This window comes from Scleropages formosus, chromosome 9 (genome assembly GCF_900964775.1).
Source record: "Scleropages formosus chromosome 9, fSclFor1.1, whole genome shotgun sequence".
Lineage (NCBI taxonomy): Eukaryota > Metazoa > Chordata > Actinopteri > Osteoglossiformes > Osteoglossidae > Scleropages > Scleropages formosus.
The window spans coordinates 1,797,445-1,815,904 of record NC_041814.1 but is presented as its reverse complement, the minus strand read 5'-3'; the positions used below and the strand labels follow the sequence as shown (position 1 = coordinate 1,815,904).

General features: G+C 46.2%; 1 protein-coding gene across 3 annotated transcripts; it reads right to left on the bottom strand.

Annotated features, from left to right (window-relative positions):
* Window positions 1-266: 266 nt before the first annotated feature.
* On the bottom strand, window positions 267-17,924 carry bsg (basigin). 3 transcript variants are annotated; one of them, XM_018728270.2, is made up of 9 exons: window positions 17,723-17,924; window positions 10,330-10,680; window positions 8,748-8,916; window positions 7,520-7,608; window positions 7,117-7,256; window positions 4,520-4,793; window positions 2,796-2,820; window positions 2,632-2,704; window positions 267-1,179 (listed from the first exon to the last, which is right to left on the bottom strand). In XM_018728270.2, exons 1-8 carry the CDS (start codon window positions 17,784-17,786, stop codon window positions 2,644-2,646), a joined length of 1,173 nt encoding a protein of 390 aa, XP_018583786.1. In that variant the 5' UTR covers window positions 17,787-17,924; the 3' UTR covers window positions 267-1,179; window positions 2,632-2,643. The 3 variants fall into 3 exon arrangements, with proteins under 3 accessions (XP_018583786.1, XP_018583784.1, XP_018583785.1); XM_018728268.2 differs by lacking the exon at window positions 10,330-10,680 and having other exon boundaries at window positions 17,723-17,917; XM_018728269.2 differs by lacking the exons at window positions 10,330-10,680; window positions 17,723-17,924 and adding an exon at window positions 12,847-13,106.
* Window positions 17,925-18,460: the final 536 nt, after the last annotated feature.

Sequence of the window (18,460 nt, the reverse complement as noted above, 5' to 3'; positions counted from 1 at the left end):
ACCCGAAGCGGGACTCGAACCCCAGACCCACCGGAGAGCAGGACCCGGTCCAACCCCCCCCCCCCCCGACATACATTAAATTCTAATTAAAACACTTTTGTCTCCGCAAGTGTAACATTTCACAGGGTAACTGCAGATCTTCAGGATGAGAAATTAAAGACAATTTGTATATGTTTATGGATGCTGTGCTATTGAATTGAAGCACGTGTCAGAAAAGCTCACTGCAGTCTGCAAGAGTGATGAGACAACAGACTTCAACCAAGTATATTTATTGAAATGGTTACAGTCCTTCCGACAGTTAGTGGTAGAGCCAACGCCTATTAAACCGTGTTAATTTAAATTATACATTAACCTTTAATAGGACTTAAATTAAGATTAAAAGTACACATCCAGGCACAGTACTAATCACAGCAATGCAATGGCTCTGAATTCCCTACAAAATGAGATAAAATAACAGCTTTCACTATTATCTTAAAATAAAGCCACAGCACAGAATTCTAGCAACATTCACACAATTAATCATATTAATATGCAGTCAATTAAGTGTTAACATTTAAAGAGGTAACACAGCCAACAGACTTCATTCAGTTGGTCCTTTTAGCACACACGAATTGCCAAGGATATATGGCTAATACAGCAGAAGCAAAAGCTAATTTCATAATTGAAAAGAATTTAAAAACATTTGCGAGGAGAGACACAAAGACTTGGTATTCAGTCAGCAAAGTTTCAATTGTATACTTGATGTCACAGCACATCACTTCATAAAAACGTATGCGTTTTTATATCTACATTTAGTAAAATACAAAACACGCAAAAGTTTAAACTGGTGGAAAGTAACACAGGTGATTTTCAATAAGGCTTTCTGTTTTTTTTTTTTTTTGTAGGGGTGACTTTTGCAAGTTTATCTCTGCTCCTTCACTGCCGCAAAGTCCTCCATGCTGATGGGCCGTGGCGATTCAGGCGAACACATCTTAAGAGCACATACCGTGTGGGCGACCCAGGGTAAAGCAAAGTAAATGTATTTCATAATACTAGATACACATTTTTAAAACGGCAAATAAGATCATGCGTTCAACCCCCGAAAAAACACAAACACACAAAGAGTTTCAACATTTCTGGGTGCGCTGGATTAGACTGTGTGCTATTCTGCAAGTCCGTAATTCTTGTACATCTGGCCTCCTACGAGAGAAGGAAAACAAGTTACATCATGGCAGAACTGGCGTTCAAACACACACGCCATCTGAAACCGCGGGGAGCCGGAGCCTAACCCGGCAACACAGGGCGAAAGGCTGGAGGGGGAGGGGACACACCCAGGACAGGACGCCACTCCATCGCAAGGCATCCCAAGCGGGGTTCGAACCCCACACCCACCGGAGAGGAGGACCCAGTCCAACCCGCCGCGCCATCACACCCCCCATTTGGTGTTCAAACAAACGGGAGAAATCACGAGAACTGGGCACTATAAGACTCACACCTCCTTAAGCAGAGAAACACTGTAAATTGTCAGGGAACCAAGTGGAGAGGTAAAGTGGTACTCTGCAGCGAGCGCTAAGGGTTCAACATTAATAAATTAAAGCGTGACGAGTTAATGGCTCTGGCACAGCGCTCGGTGCAATTAGGGAAATGGAATTCCCAACGTCACCTCCCTGCTGCGCGGAGGTAGCCGCCACAGGAAACCAGTATTCGCTGCCGTACGCGACAGCCGATTACAGCCGTAGAAACAGCCCGTGACAAACTCGACGGCAATTCCCCGCGTCGTGCTATTTCAACCGAATTCACAATGAACCTTCATTGAAAATGTGAATGGCGAGCCAGAGAAATTACTCCGTGAGTAGTTGATATGTGCAGTGAACTCCTTGTACCATTACAGCTGGTTAAAAGTAGAAAAAACGAAACAAGAGCAAACAAAACCCAGTAGTGTAGAGCAGAGGTGGTCATTTAACAAGCAGATCGTTTCGGAAACGAGGAATTTATTCACGGCACCCCAGTGGAGCAGTGCACGGGCTGCGTTCAGCAGTGGGACTGAACCTAGTGTAGTTTATGCAGGGTTTGCATGTTTCCTCCGGGTGCTCTGGTTTCCTCCCACAGTCCAAAGAGTTGTGTTTTAAGTGATTTTGTGATTCCAAATTGCCATGTGTATATGAGATTGCCTAGCTCTGTACTGCAAACTTTACATTAATTTACTTAGCAGATGCTTTCTCCAAAGCAACTTCCAACAAACTCTATGTAGTGTTACCAGACCACACACCTTATTCACCGTGGTGACTTACACTGCTAGATACACTGCTTACAATGGGTCACTCATCCATACATCAGTGGAACACACACACTCTTTGTCACTCACACACTATGGGGGAACCTGAACGGCATGTCTTTGGACTGTGGGAGGAAACCAGAGCACCCAGAGGAAACATGCAAACTCCACACAGACTGAGCAGGGATCGAACCCACGTCCTCTCACATCACCCAGGCACTGTGAGACAGCAGCACTACTCGCTGTGCCACCCAACTTTACCTTTCTGAGTGGTACATTGTATGCTGCCACAGGGAAAACACATCTTCTTCACACACACAAATATATATTAAACTATTACTGGCAACTATGAGATTTTAAAGGAATTTAGCACACACCTCACTTCTCTTTCAGTTGGAGTTCCTTTGCCTGACATTTTTATCTTTATGGTTGGTGGCAGCATTGCTCTTCCTGGAAGAAGAAAAGAAAGTCCTTTTAAGTTTGCCAGTTAAAAAACGTTCTGAACATTAATTTCTATAAACAGCACGAGGGTGTTACTTACAGTGGAGCAGAACCCGCATCATCATCTGTAGGACAAGAGCAGAACAGGAGACAAAACTTGGTATCAATATCAATATCTGAATCAGACTAAAATAAAAAAAACCAACAGCGGAATGAAGTCACAAGTTCCTGTTGGGGGGGGGTACCCTCCGGGAGAAGTCCTGACTTTAAATGACATTTCAGTTCATCAATATCAGTCAAAAGCCACGTTTAACATTTCAAGGACGCAAGACGTACGTCAATAATTTATATTTAAGATTTTTTTTTTATTTTTTTTTTTTACTTTTTTGGACAAATGCTTACAGCAGAGTTGAAACGCTCGTTTCAGAAGAACACACTGCTGAATTTTGCATCTGCTTACGGATAAAATTTGCAAAGTGACAAAAAAAGGATATTAACAAAAACTAGCAAGTGACCCTAACCCTAAGGAAAACTCCTCTCATTTAACAAGACTTTAAAGAAGAGCCTGCAAGGCATGAATTTATCGAAGATGCAAATCTCCGCATTTACTAAATGTAAATATACTGCTGAAATTTCAACCTATATAAGGAAAATGTTTTGAACTATGGTAAAGAGCTCCTCTAAACAATTGATATACAATCAACACATGCGACATAAATAAATTATTAAATTATTATTTTGTACACTCATAGTGTACCATGTCAGACTTCAAATCAACCCTTTCGCTGGCAACGTGAACACATTACACTACGGACGATGCCACACACGCAACGAATGTAAGCTTTCCACTTTTTGCCATTCTTTCGTTGCCAGAACCAGTGAAAGTGAAACATCCGAGCACATTTAACAATCTGATCTAGAAGCGCTCCCAAGAGAAACCACTTCAGTCTGACGCGCACCTCTCATCACTTACCGTAACGTAATAAAAGCAGAGGCAAAAAGAAATGGAGACGTAAATAATAACAGCGGTAGCAGTGAAACAAAATTGCATTTCTACTTAATGCACATGTAACAGAAATAATATGGGAAATACACATCATGTGTATAAATCGCTACATTTCCAGTAAAAAAAAAGTAAAATCTTAAAGAGCTGCACGAAGGCCGCACACTGCTCGGTGCGCGTGAAGATTGGATGTTCTCCCCGTGCCTGCGTGGCTTTCCTCCCGGAGTCCAAAGATCTGTGGTTCCGGTGCACCGGTGACTCAAAATCACTCACGGTGTGTGTGTATGTGCGTGAGTGACAGAGAGAGTGTGTTCCACTGATGCATGGATGGGTGACCCAGTGTAAGTAGTGTGTCTAGCACTGGAAGTGTTCTGGTGCTCTGGTTTCCTCCCACACTCCAAAGACATGCTGTTCAGGTTTCCCCCTCTAGTGTGTGAATGACAGAGAGAGTGTGTGCGTTCCACTGATGTATGGATGAGTGACCCTTTTTAAGTGGTGTATCTAGCAGGGTAAGTCACCGCGGTGAATAAGGCGTGTGGGCTGATAACACTATAGAGGTCATTGGAAGTCGCTTTGGAGAAAAGTGTCTGCTAAATAAATGTAAGTGTAATGTAAAAAAAATAAAAAATTCAAAAGATTAAACTGCTCTGTGAGCATCTACTACTAGGGGGCAGTGGAAACCAACTTCCAACTTCCCACACTCATCCTCGATTACAAGGCAGCGCCGCAACCATGTCTCGGGACTGCAGGTCAGATTTTGTGCTCCAAAGACGACCGCCGTTCACAAAAGCTGCAGTGCGTGCGAAGAAAGGTGTACCCACCATCACTGAAGTCATCGGGCTTTCTCCTCTTCTCATAGATGAAGATGATGGTCACAAGGATGATCACTTCTGCCACGATACCGAGGAAGGGCCACAGCGCAGCCAACCTGCTGCGCACACGCAGGTGGATCTGGTCGGATGCGGAGCCCATGTCATTCTCCCCATAGCACACGTAGTTGCCCGTGTCCTGATTGATGTCCAGGTCCTCGATGTACAAAGTAGTCTTGTTGGGCGTGATACTAATTTCATATCTTTCTGTTCCACTGACAATAGCCTGCGTAACACAAAGCGGGTAAAGTGAACGAACGCAACAGGATTACGGCGATGCCAAGATCCGGACAAATTTCGGCCGGGACCGGATATTTAATTTCTCGTTTTTGTCCTTGTTTTACATCGTAATGCACTGCGCGCTGGAGTAGCTCCTCCAGTTTTCCCCCTCAGGTTCAGGTTCCCTTATACATCGTATGTTAAACACGCTGCCGGATACGGTACATTCAAAGACGAAGAAGTTTCGTTCATTTGTTAATTACCAACAGTGTAGGGTCATGGTGGTGCGGAGCCTATGCTGGAAGCATAGGGTGCCAGAAAGGACGCCAGTCCATTACAGGTCAATCAGTCCAGATGTGTATGAATAAGTCAGACTTCAGAAGCAGGCAGACGAGACTATAACTCATTTTCTGTCAAACCTCAAAATTTCTTAGAAAAAGTTTAATAAATGAATCACATAATTGTAATAAGTATTATTATTATTATTATTATTATAAACAACTATCTTTCATATAGCTGCCTTTCTCAAATTTCTCAGAAATATTTTAACCACATAATAATGATAATGGTAATAATATTTCATATAATAACTGTTGTTTTCAAATCATTTTTACTATTTATAGAGACTCAAAAATTAAACTGGATTTTTAGTTAAGACATGGGATGAAAGGACATTTACAGAATGCTCTCCAAATAAGAGATTCAGCATTTTCCATCGCTTCCATTTCTCAAAACTGCACAGGCGTCCCTCACGCAGACTGTGCAACCCGTTCCTGAAGATCAGCTCTTAAAAAGGATGAGTCCAGAATATCAGAACACTTTTAAATCCAGACTTAAGACCAACATGTTCAAATGTCCTCATATGTAACACATTTCTCTGCACCTGTTCATATCCCCTTTGCCTCTCATAATTTATCTGTCTGCTATTTTCTTTTTATTTCGCAGTATTTTCAGCTCGTCTCGGGCAGTACCGTGGTGCAACAGGTGTCCCGCGGCTCCTAGGTTATGGGTTGAACCGTAAGTTCGAAGCAGGTTCAATTTGTGTAGTGACCGATGTTCTACCCGCGTTCACATGGGTTTCCTCCTACAGTCCAAAGAAGTGTGTCAGGTGAGCTGGTGACTGCAAACTGCCTGTAGTGTGTGTGTGTGTGTGTGTGTGTGTGTGTGTATCCTGCCCCAAGCCGACTGCTTGCAGGATAAGCTCCGAAACACCGCGACGTTGACCTGGACCAGCAGTTGTCGATAATGGATGATTTTGTTGTTCTTTTATCGGAATTTTTCAATACTTATTTATTATAACTTGCTTTTCAGCTGTTACCCATATATCTTTATACTCTAAATGCCGCACTATATGTTCTAGACAAAACAAACACTATTATTATGATTTACCATTACCATTTACTCGCAACATTAGTAACACTACGTAACAAGACACTTGGTCAAAATGGTAAAATATCGCTTGTGCTAACACTATTACATTTTATAACACAAATCATTGACGAGGGGGGAGCGGTGGTGCAGTGGGTTTGACTGGGTCTTGCTTTGCGGTGGGTCTGGGGTTCAAATCCCGCTAGGGGTGCCTTGTGATGGAGTGGCATCCCGTCCTGGGTGTGTCCCCTCCCCCCTCAAGCCTTACACTCTGCGCTGCTGGCTTAGGCTCCGGCTCCCCGTGATCCTGAATGGGACAAGCGGTTTCAAATAACGTGTGTGTGATGTGAAATCACTGACGATGACACCGATTTTAAAATAATGCTATGCATTTTTTAAATTGGGGGGGTGCGCACTGTGTCTGGTGGGATGTTTCTTCGATAGCTCATGATGACAGATTTAGAGTACAAATTGCATTTACAGATAAGTGAGAAATCTCATAAAATGAGCCTTTATTATACAAGGGAAACCTGCAACTCAAAATGGTCATGTATCAAACCAAGTTTATTTACATAATGCACTCTTGAACCCCAACTAGCAGACTGTTATGCAATTTATACACACACACACACAGAGTCTGAAACCGCTTGTCCCAAGTGGGGTCACGGCGAACCGGAGCCTAACCCGGCAACACAGGGCGCAAGGCTGGAGGGGGAGGGGACACACCCAGGACGGGGCGCCAGTCCATCACAAGGAACCCCAAGTGGGAGTCGAACCCAAGACCCACCGGGCAGCGTGACCCAGTCAAACCCGCTGCGCCGCTGTGCCACTGCCCCCCCCGCAATGTACATCTTTAGCGAAACTAAAGGCATTTTATAGGACAGCGCATGCCCAAATGAGCTCAAAGCACCGGTAATAAGTAAAGAAACACGTACGTGTTCATTCAAGGTCTTCTACCATACCTTTTTGTCCGTGTTCTCGCCAAGAAAGTACCATTTCCACTCGGAGACCGGCGGGTAGCTGTGGCTCACGCAGACAAGCACCCCTTTGTCCTTCTCGTTGCCATTTTCCGAGTGCTTGTAGGCCGCGACACGGGGAGCAGCTATAAACACGGACACAGTTGCGTCACGCAGTTTCGAGAAGTCGAACGAGTTCAAGCGTGACATGCAAACTGAGCTTATCGAGTTTATCGAGGCTCGCGGCGTTGCTTGCGATACCATCGGTGTGGATGAGCAAGAGCTCCGCTCTGCAGAAATCGTTCCTGCTTTTAATACACTCTACATCCATGCGTGTGCGTTCGCGATATGTACGCGTGACGTGGAAACCCGAGCCGGGGCTGGTTCGGGCAGCGCGTTGAAAACTTACTCTTCACTTCAATAACCTTCTGAACGACAGGAGTCGAAAGGAAAACGCAAGCGTATTTGCCTCCGGCGTGCGAATCGATCTTCTCCAAGCTAAAAAGAGGAAGAGCTGATGAGTGGGGGGAGCACAGCTAATGCAAACTGAGAAAAGGTAACCTTCCCACCTACCCGCTTCGAAACATTTCACGCAACGCTTAGTGGGAAGACAGGAGACGCGCGGCTCCAGGAGAGCGCGGGGCTGCGGCGCGTTCGTACCACCGTAACAATCACACGCTTGTTATGAGCTGCCCCGCCTCCCTCCGCTCCCCGGCATAATGGGGAATTAAGGTCAGAGCGCGGAGCGCGCTGCCAGGGACACTAATCCACCCACTGCCACCCCAACCCCCAGGGCCAGCTCGGCAAGGGGGCGGGCGGGCGGGTTCGACGGGAGCCCCCGTTCAACGGGGACACGGGAAATGGGCCGCGGCAGGCCGGGGCGCCACATATTTACAACGGAATCGTTTCTAACGTGGCTCCTTTAAATAAGGGTTTTGTTACAAAATGCTGAAAGGTCAAATTTAATTAAAAAATATAAAAAAATATTCAGGAGGAGTGGGCAGCTGCTGGTGCTTGTAACCCCCCCGAGGCCATTTATTCCCCCGGTTCTTTTCCTCGGAAATGTTTTGTTTTCCTTTCCTCGGTTGCCAGATGGTTTACGCAAGAATGTTAGCAAACCACCTCCTTAAGCTGTGTGGACACTCTTGATTAACGGTCTATGCGACCTTGTTAAGACAAACGCGCGTTATCTGAAGCCGCTCGGCTCAGACAGGGTCGCAGGAGGCCAAACCGGCAACACGGGGCGAAAGGACACACCCAGGACGGGACGCCACTCCATCACAAGGCACCCCAAGCGGGACTCGAACCCCAGACCCACCGGAGAGCGGGACCCGGTCCAACCCACTGTGCCACCGCACCCCCCATCCTTTAAGAGTTCTTCGTAAAAATAAAGTGAACTAAATAAAAATGAAGTAATCCACCCCAAAGAAAAACACAAAAAGCCACCAAGTTAGACAGCATTATTCTCTATATCATGAATAATATTTCATATATAAAAGGTTTAACTGCACAAAGTTGTTAAAGAACTTTATATTGGACCGTAGGTGACGGAAGGAGTCAGAAAAGGGGCACGCAGAGAAACAAGTCAACTACGTGAGCACAGCTTGATCAAGCAAAGCAGAAATAACGTTTCATACTTGTACTCGGTGTATTTCGCAGCGGAGTCTGCTTGCGTCCCTTCAATCATTTTGCCGTTTCGGGTCCAGTGGTGGCCCTTCACTGGAGACGGAGGATCTGTCAGGTTGCAGCTGAGCACCGCGGAGGTCATATTGCTCACTTGCTGAGGCTCGCTGAGGATAACAGGCTCTGCATCGGCACAATTACAAGATATATCCGTTATTTTACAAATAAAAGAAAAGGAAAAAAAAAAAAAAACACAATGTGCATGGAGCTTAGATTCTGGTTAACCTCTCCAAGGCAACCATTAGGTCTACACTACCCTTTGCAATTTATAGTAATTTACCCTAAAAATGGGTACTACCCTAATTATTCTAGGACTTTATTAATATTAACTTCTTAATATTATCTGCAATGCATGATCAAAAAAAACTGGAAAATATATGTTGGAAAAGGAGGAATAGAAAAAAAAAGAAGCACTGAACGGTTTTTAACCACTACCCATACTCTCTGGGCATTTTTAATCATGGAGCCAGAGTGAAAAAATTGCTGCAGCTCAGGGTGTCAAAGAACTGTTCATAGACTGAAAATCCTGACTGCGTTTACACACCAAGTGCAAACACATGAAAGCGCTGTGGAAAGTCTGAGACGTACAACACTTATAATAACCGTAACAGCACACAGATCGGGCTTTTATTATAATCTTCCCAGGCAACAACCAGACAACGAGAGGAAAAGCAACGCACCGGGTGAAGGTCCTAGAAAGGAAAGCAGGGCTTCGCTATGAGGGCTACACCAAGAACACGCTGCAGGAGGAAAGCACGTGGAGGGACTGAGGTTCGGTGGGACGGCCAAGTCTTTTCGGCTTTTAACAAGAGGAAAAACTTTCATGATGGACATCAGGAGCAATTAAAAAGGCATGTCACATACAAGAACCGCTGTATAATAAGGCAAAAAAATCCTCTCTGCTCAGTTGCTGCAAATAATCAAAATAGTCAAAACAGCCGTCACAGGTAAAAAAATGTGCGTCAAACCGCATCTGCACTTACTTCCCTTTCTATCGTCCCAAAAACCACACACGCGACAACTTGTGCAAAGGCAGAGCCGAGCATCACGCAAACCGCGCCCCCGTAAATCTTCGGCAGCGCGAGAAGGCGCCGAATTTTAACGACTGACGTGTGAACGTGTCGCGGTGTCGGAGGAAGCTGGCGGTGAAATCGGGATTTCTACCAGGTGCTGTGCGAGAGGGCACTGGATCAGGGAATAAACCTACAGCAGGTAGTGGCAGGTGAAGGTGCCGAGGACACGACAAGGAAGCAGGATTAGACATTCACGCAGCAATAAGCCAAATAGCAGGAAATGTCCGGAAGGCTCCGGGATGAACGGTTATCTAAAGCCACCCACACAAGCGAATGTTCGATCTTGTCCCGACGGAGCGGCGAAGGACAATTCCTGCTATCCGGCCTCCAGCGTTCGCGTTCCACTACTGGAGCTGGGTTCCCGAGCGGGGAGAGGAGCACGGGCGAGGGGGCGGGACGTCCGGCGGCAGCGGGGCTGCGCTCCGTCGCCCGGAAGCGCGGGCCGGCCGACTCGGCCACTCACGTTCGAACACGATAACGTTAGCCTGCGAGCGGATCCACTTGATTTTGGGGGTCTTCTTCAGGTCGTTGCGGTCGGGGTCGTTGGAGGCCCTGCACTCGTACGTGCCCGAGTCGTTGAGCGTGAGGTTGGAGAAGTAAACGGTGCTGGTGGCGTGGAGGATGTAGGTGGCGTTGATGTGGACGCGGTCCATCCGCGCCCCGTCAAACAGTTGGGTGAACGTCTCGTCGGGCTCCTCGCCCTCCACGAACCACCACTGCACCTCCGGGATGGGGTTGCCTACGACCTCGCAGTGCAGCTCGGCACTGTCCTTCACCAGCTTCATTTGCGACAGCGGGGACTTGATGAAGCCCGCTTAAAAAAGCAACCGTTTACAGTAACGTTGCAAGCGCGTTTGGATGCCGCCAGTTCATTTCGGGCACGATGTTAATGAGCAAGGCACAAAACGGGCGAGATGGAATGGAAAAAAGAAAGAAAAAGGAAACAGAAAGTTAGAAAACCAGAATGAGACAAGTAGAAAATTGGAACTTGCATTGCAAAAGTACAACTGTACCATTCATGGGTAACCCAAGTAACAGAGAATAACAATAAGCAAAATTAATTTCACTCAGACAAACACCAAAAAAGGCTTAAAAATGAATCAGTGATGAAGGAGTCAGTTCTCCCAGACAAATGGACTGGCAGTCCTAGACTTGTACTTGGATTCCAGGTACAAAACACCAGGATGTCTGATTCAGCAGTGAGCACCCAGTAACCATCACCAGGACCAGTTTTACACTATTACCTTTAGCTGCCACTTTTCTCCCGAGCAACTTACCATTATTTACCCATCTGGGTAATTTTACTGGAGCAATTTAGGGTAAGTACCTTGCTCAAGGGTACTACAGCTGGAGATGGGATTCAAACCTGCAACCTTTGGGTCTGAAGGCAGCAACTCAAACCACTACACTACCAACTGTTTTACTTTTTTTTTTCCGCCATACTTTTGTGGTCCATACCCATAAATCACAGCATTATAAATGTACAGGTGTCCCCGATTTACACACTCTCTTTTTCCCCAAAGTGCCTCTGGCTTCGATTCCACATTTACTGGCATTTTACTCCATCTTCGAGATGCTTTTTCTGCGGTCACCGATTCATTCCAGAACATGAACACACAACTGAAGCATAACGTAGGTCTTGCTCTTCTTCATGATATTTACTCGTTCTTGTCCTGTTTTCTAAAAGCACTTTATTACCGGCATTGCATCTGCAGCTGATCGTTTTTCTTTGACCATCCCGAAAACCGAACATCCATTAAATGAAACAACAAATCAGTGCTCAACCTTACTTAGATAAATTAATCTCCTCAGTTAATTGTTGGAAGGCTTAGAAGGATTAAGGGAAGCATGTGAACCAAATTCGCGTTTAGGATGAAAACGGACATAATCGTCAATCTTTTCAACCGCACATATATTCAGAGCATGCAGCAAATTCAGCAGAAAGCCTGGGGAAAACAGCAATCGTTCCGCCAATCCATTTGGGACAACATTACCTGAATTGTGCCTGGTACTGTATTCATTCAACTACTAAATGAATCGTATGAGCTAAGAGCTCAGCCGAAAGAGACACCAGAGTAAACAGGTCAGCAGGACCGGCACCGTAGACCCGTCGATGTGCGGCGCCAAGCCGATAATGAAATACAGTAAATTATTCCAACGGCACCGATGTATGAATTTCTATGTTACAACCTGACAGTGCCTTGAATATTAATTCCATCTTCTGTTGACTGTGCAGCTCTCGGGAAAGGCATTTAAACCACATTTTGTGATCGTCGCGCAAAAGGTGTGCAACGTCCTCTTTCGGTTTCCTGGTAAGGTCATTTACCATTATAGCTATAGGAGAGCTAATGCTCATTTTGAGATGGCAAGAAAATTATTTAGAGGTCTGCAAAGCTGAGTGAAAGAGACAGGTGAGAATAAAATGCTCAAATGATTTCATTACATTTATTTATTTGACACATTTTTCCAAAGCAGCTTCCAATGATCTCTATGTAGTGTTATGAGCCCACACACCTTATTCACCGCGGTGACTTACCCTGCCAGATACACTACTTACACTGGTTCACTCATCCATACATCAGTGGAACACTCTCTCTCTGTCACTCACACACTATGGGGGAACCCGAACAGCATGTCTTTGGACTGTGGGAGGAAACCAGAGCACCCCGAGGAAACACGCAAACTCCACACAGACTGAGCAGAGATCGAACCCATGTCCTCCCGCGCCACCCAGGCGCCGCGCCACCGTGCGGCCCCATTAAATATGAAAAGTGAAAAAGCAAGCATGAAGTGGTACGTGGAGTATAGAAGTCGACACTCCACAAGCAACGAAATTTGATCCAGAGGCCCAGGAAACCCTTTTCAAGTCAGATTCACCAGGTTTTCCACTAGCAAATGTAGCCACCTCCTCTGAACGAGCTTTAAGGCCCACGACGTTACGAAGCGCGTCGTTTTCGCCTGTTCATTTTGTGGTTCTTACCTTCTTCGTCTCGCATCCAAGGGCGTCAGCAAAAAATGTAAGAGTCGCTCATTGCAAGCCAGAGAAGAATAACATTTTTACAGCGGGGAAACGGCAGATTCGGTATCAAACCCCTACAGCGACATTTCCAACGGAACTCTGCTCTTGATCTTAAGACAATGCTCAAGGGATCAAAGCCTTGCCAGGAACCCAGCAAGCACGTCCACTTCGAAAACAGGAACACCTACAAGAACTTATTCAGGGTCAGCTCTTTGAAGACCTGAAAGCAGAGCCTACAGAACAGAACTGCATTGTTCTCCATATAGAATTTCAAGGACACCCACCGGTTATTTCAAAAGAAAATGGTACCGTTACATCAGGGAGGGAAGTGGAGGCAGGGACTGCACTAATGCACTCAAAGCGGGAGGAATCACTGTCAAAACCACGACTATAACGTAGGCACAACTCTGGATGGAAAAAAGTCAGAATGGCTATGATATTGTGTTTATGAGAATCGAAAAAAGCGAAAAACAAGATGCGGAAAAATATTGCAATTACTCTCCACCCATCTTCTTCCTCTCATCCAACTTCCTCCAGCTCAGCCTGGGGGATCCCCAGCCGTTCCCAGGCCAACTGTGAGATATAATTCCTCCAGCGGGTCCTGGGCCGACCTCGGGTCCTCGCCCCAGTTGGCCGTGCCCGGTATACCTCCAAAGGGAGGCGTCCAGGGGGCATCCTTACCAGATGCCCGAACCACCTCAACTGGCTCCTCTCAATGTGAAGGAGTAGCGGCTCTACTCCGAGCTCCTCCCGGATGTCCGAACTCCCAGCACCCCGCGGAGAAAACTCATTTCGGCCGCTTGTATCCGCGATCTTATTCTTTCGGTCATCACCCAGAGTTGATGAACATAGGTGAGGGTAGGGACGTAGATCGACCGGTAAATGGAGAGCTTCGCCTTATGGCTCAGCTCCCCCTTCACCACTACAGTCCGGTACAGCGACCGCATTACTGCTGCCGCTGCTCCCAGTCTGTTTTTCTTAAATGATAAAAGCATTCAACAGTATTCAGTTTAAAAAGACTGAAATTCGCAGAAGCTCAACTCCTGTAAGCTGAGCTGGTCACAGCAGTGCCACGGGCAGATGGGACCATGGGACCACGTGACCGCCAACCGGAATCGGCCGAATTTACTCCGGAGCTCCGAAGGTCACCTTCACGGACATCTGTACGAGAGAGAAGGGAAAACACAGGCTGCCCCTTTCCAACACACACACAAACCAACATGCTGCTCTGAAACGCACAGGAAACTGTTTCAAAACCCTTCTTTAAAAGCGCCGTTCCGCACACAGCTGCACGTTCCCGGAGGCCGACGTTAGCGAACATACACATGCACGAGAGGTAATCAATCAACCGCAGTCAATATAATGTACCCAGGAACCCTCTACAGAGGTTAATAAAGAGCAAATTACGGTAACATAAGAGATGTATTTATTTCATTTATCATATGATCAAAGACAGGTCTTTAGAAGCGTAGGGCAAGCTTTACGCTCTAAAATTGGCGTCGTGCAGCCAAAGTTTAACATCTGTATTGTCGATATTTGTCAAATCCACCGGCGTGGGCGTCTACGTGGGGCAGCGATCCGGCAAACGTTTTGCAGTTTGTTGCCGCTCCCCGCACGGGCATCCTCGTCAGCGAGGTACGTAACAGACGAGCACAATCAATACGGGAGCACAAAACCACCGCCGTTTAATTACGCTGACATTTTACAGCTTTTTTTTCCCTTGAGCGCTTTCCTTCTTGAAGTGCGTTTCAAATTTCTACCCTTCTCGAGACAACATTTTGGTTCACATCTTCACACGCCGCCTTGTTACGGAAACAAGTCCCCTCTTGGTTCCGGTAGCGTCCAAAACACTCAAGAGGCACCGGGAGACAGGAAACGAAATCTAGGGAGAGAATCTTCAGAGAGACACTTACATTCATCAGACACTTTTCTCCAAAGCGACTTCAAATGAGCTCTATGCAGTGTTATGAGCCCACACACCTTATTCACCGTGGTAACTTACCCTGCTAGATACACTACTTACACTGAGTCACTCATCCATACATCAGTGGAACACGCTCTCTCCGTCACTCACACACTATGGAGGAACCTGAACAGCATGTCTTTGGACTGTGGGAGGAAACCAGAGCACCCAGAGGAAACATGCAAACTCCGCACAGACTGAGCGGCGATCGAACCCACATCCTCTCGCACCGCCTAGGTGCTGTGAGAGAACAGAGCTACTCGCTGTGCCGCCGTGCCACCCTATGAAATACGAAATGTGAAAAAGCAAGCATGAAATGGTACAAAAACATGAGAATTCAGGCGAATTCAAATCAAAAGTGACTAAAGATCAGCAAGGCTTACAAGTTTTGAACATAAAGACCCAGGACGGACAGAAGCGCCCTGCCAACATTCATTTTTCAATACAAATCACTGCTCCAGGTCCTACTGAGCACGCGGCCAAAGGGTTTCAACACAATTCTGCAGTTACTGTGCCCTTATTCCCTGGATCAACAATATACAGTGTATATGCATTTCCTCCAACCTGATTTCGAGGCCAAAGCTCCGTTACAGCTGAAAGACAAAGCTAGGGGGGTGGGGTGGGGGAGGAGGCTAAATTTACTCCTAATCTGGAGCACTGATTGTGGCCTGCATTCCCAACCAAAGGGCATTTCTGGCAGATTCATGAAGTTATACTTCTGCTGTTCCATAAGGAGGGAAAGCAAAGCAAACAGAGATTTCCCTTGTTTTCACCATACTTTGTTTTATTTATATTGCAATCCCCCGGGGGGTGCGGTGGCACAGCGGGTTTGGCAAAGTCCTGCTCTCTGGTGGGTGTGAGGTTCGAGTTCTGCTTGAGGTGCCTTGTGATGGAGTGGGGTCCTGCCCTGGGTGCGTTCCCTTCCCCTCCAGCCTCGGACCCTGTATTGCTGGGTTAGGCTCCGGGTCATTTTAAACCACGGTACTTTAATCTTTTCCGCTGGCACCTGGAACCCCACAGTGGATTAACCGCGAGGTCTAGGACTGCGGTTCCGTGATCGGGAGCGAACACGCTCGTCGCCGCGGCCCGACAGCGACGGGTATCGCCCGAGCACCAGCGGCACGACAGCCGATGCTGCAGCGCAGTCCAACGATGGAAGATGTGCGTGTACCATCAGCGTGACACCGCCCACATGGAGAACCAAAGCGTAGTGTCGGAGTGAAAGCTACAAATAAATCCTCTGCTTTTCCCACAGAGAGCAAATAAATATAACAACTACATTAGCGAGGCAACAGGAGTGCGTAGGGTATGGAAAAAACGCAAGGAAAAGAAACTTCTAGAGCGTTTTTCACGTCGAGCTGCCCTTGTGGTTGTCCTGCAACAAGCACGGAAACAGCCGAGCATCCCGAGGTTGCGGCTCAAGCTCGACGTTCCCGTTTTAGAGCAACTCTGGAGCCCTTTTGGTAACAAACGCTCGCATTAGCGATGCTCCGAGGTTCCGGTATAATAAGCTTATGATCTAATCGTGCCTTTCCTACTTGCAGGCCCAGTAGGGAGAGTTTCCGAGCGTCAACTACGGCCGCTGCAGATCGCAAGGGCTTCCGACACACGCCGTACAGAGAAGCCCTGCTCGTACACCCAGGTTCACGTAGAGCATTAACTTTTCAATTTAAAGCATTGGCTGCCCACGCTGTTCCACGGTTCATCTGGGTGCAAAAGTAATCGGAGAAGACGAGACATGTAAAGCATGGTAAGACAAGCGAGACAGCTAAGCACCTCATCTGTTTCACAGGCATCTAAAAACCTTTGTCCATATTTAGATGATGCTTTTCTCTAAGCGGCTTACAACGTGCAGCTGCTTGGAATTATTAACCCGTTCATAAGGCTGGGAAGTTTTTACCGGAGCAATTTAGAGTAAGTACCTTGCTTGAGGGTACTCAGCCCGAGAGGAGATTCGAACCCGGGACCCTCAGATGTGAAGGCAACAGCTCCATCTACTACACTGTAGGTGGTGTTTGGCTTTTCTATGTGGGGGGGGGGGGGGGGGGGGGTTTCATTTTTAATCAGATACAAATAGTTTTATGTTAAATAGAAATACAGAACTATTTGACATATATTTTTTCCTTGAGAAGACATGAAGGAAAAACATTTTTTTATTCTAATGACGACATGGAAATGAGTCCTGTTTTATGATCATAGCTGTTCTGGTAAGATGCTGCACACATTAACCAGCACTGGATGTGTGAAACAAGAGGCTGCTGATCCGCTGATGATAACAGGAGTCACTTCTGAAATATTTACAGCAGCGAAGAATAAAGCACTTGATACCCATCAGGGTACACACGTCCCACGGCTCCCAATTACATAAAACATCACATTTATTCATGGAGTCAATGCTTTTCTACAAAGAGACTTACAACGTTAAGGCTACAATTATTACAGTTACAAACTTACAATTATTCACTCATTTCCACAGCTGGGTAATTTTACTGAAGGCTGTGGCAATTTTAAGGTAAATACCTTGATAATAAAGGTGCCTACAGGTGAGAGTGGGATTCGAACCTGCAACCTTTGGATCCAAAGGCAGCAGCTCTAACCACTATGGCACACGTACACGTACACGTACACGACAAAAAGCTGCGATTCTCGTTACAAAACGAGCCCAAGGATGATGATTGATGACACAGTTTATTACTGATTGGACAGCAACAGCTGCATACGTTCTCTATCTTACCAGATAAGTGCATATTTACCACACATTTACACAGGTATAATGTATGCGTTGCTATGGTAACCGTAGGGAGCTACGTAGCTGTCTCTCGGCTGGGTGGGAGGCAGGAAAAAAAAAAAAAAGTTACCTGTCAAAAAACCTACCTGTTTCGGCAGTAGCTCGGTAGAGGCAGATGAGAAGCGCACCAAACGACCACAACATTGTCATTTCGCAGATTTTCCTCGAATTATTAAATATAACACAATAATTCACTGCCAGGCGCGTCCCCCTCACCACCAGCACAGCGAGCGGCCGGACACTAATCGATGATACTCGCTCCCTTCGCTCGTCCTCTATTTGTTCCCCGGCAGTTCCGCGGGAACGCGCACGTACAAACGCACGTACACACGCACGGCCGACGTACTGCGCGCGTCGCCGACGTTCTCGAACGTCTCAGGTAGGAGTGAAGCTCTTCCCCTTCTCATTTAAAATGAAAAATAGTTTATGCTTATACATAAAATCTGTATGCTTTAAGAATTTAAAAATACTTGTCGCACGGCTAATGAAGCACATCTTTACCATCCTCGTAGTCAAAGAAGAAACAATAATTTTAAAAAAAGTCCACATATGATATGGCATTATGGGAAAGTATTTGAAAACTGAGACGAAATGAACTGTTGTGGTTTTACAAATCATTTATTTTCACAACAAATTTTTTGAAAGTATCAGTCTTCAGATTAAGTGAAATAGTGAAGGTTTTATTTTCCGAATTTTATGGTAGAAGGTAAATAAAATAAAAGTATCAATTACAGTAAATCAAGGCCGTTTGATCTCACTTCTCAGTCCCTTTGCGTCTCGTTTTACGCAGATGATCTCCAGACGGGACGGAAAAAGGCGTGTAT

Bases quoted from the DNA above. Each gene is read 5' to 3' on its own strand.
- bsg (XM_018728270.2), bottom strand. From the start codon at position 17,786: ATGACAATGTTGTGGTCGTTTGGTGCGCTTCTCATCTGCCTCTACCGA. The intron at 4,794-7,116 runs GTATGGTAGAAG...TGTGTTACGCAG, and splicing joins GCGAGAACACGGACAAAAAG to GCTATTGTCAGTGGAACAGA. The intron at 2,705-2,795 runs GTAAGTAACACC...TTCTTCTTCCAG, and splicing joins GATGCGGGTTCTGCTCCACT to GAAGAGCAATGCTGCCACCA.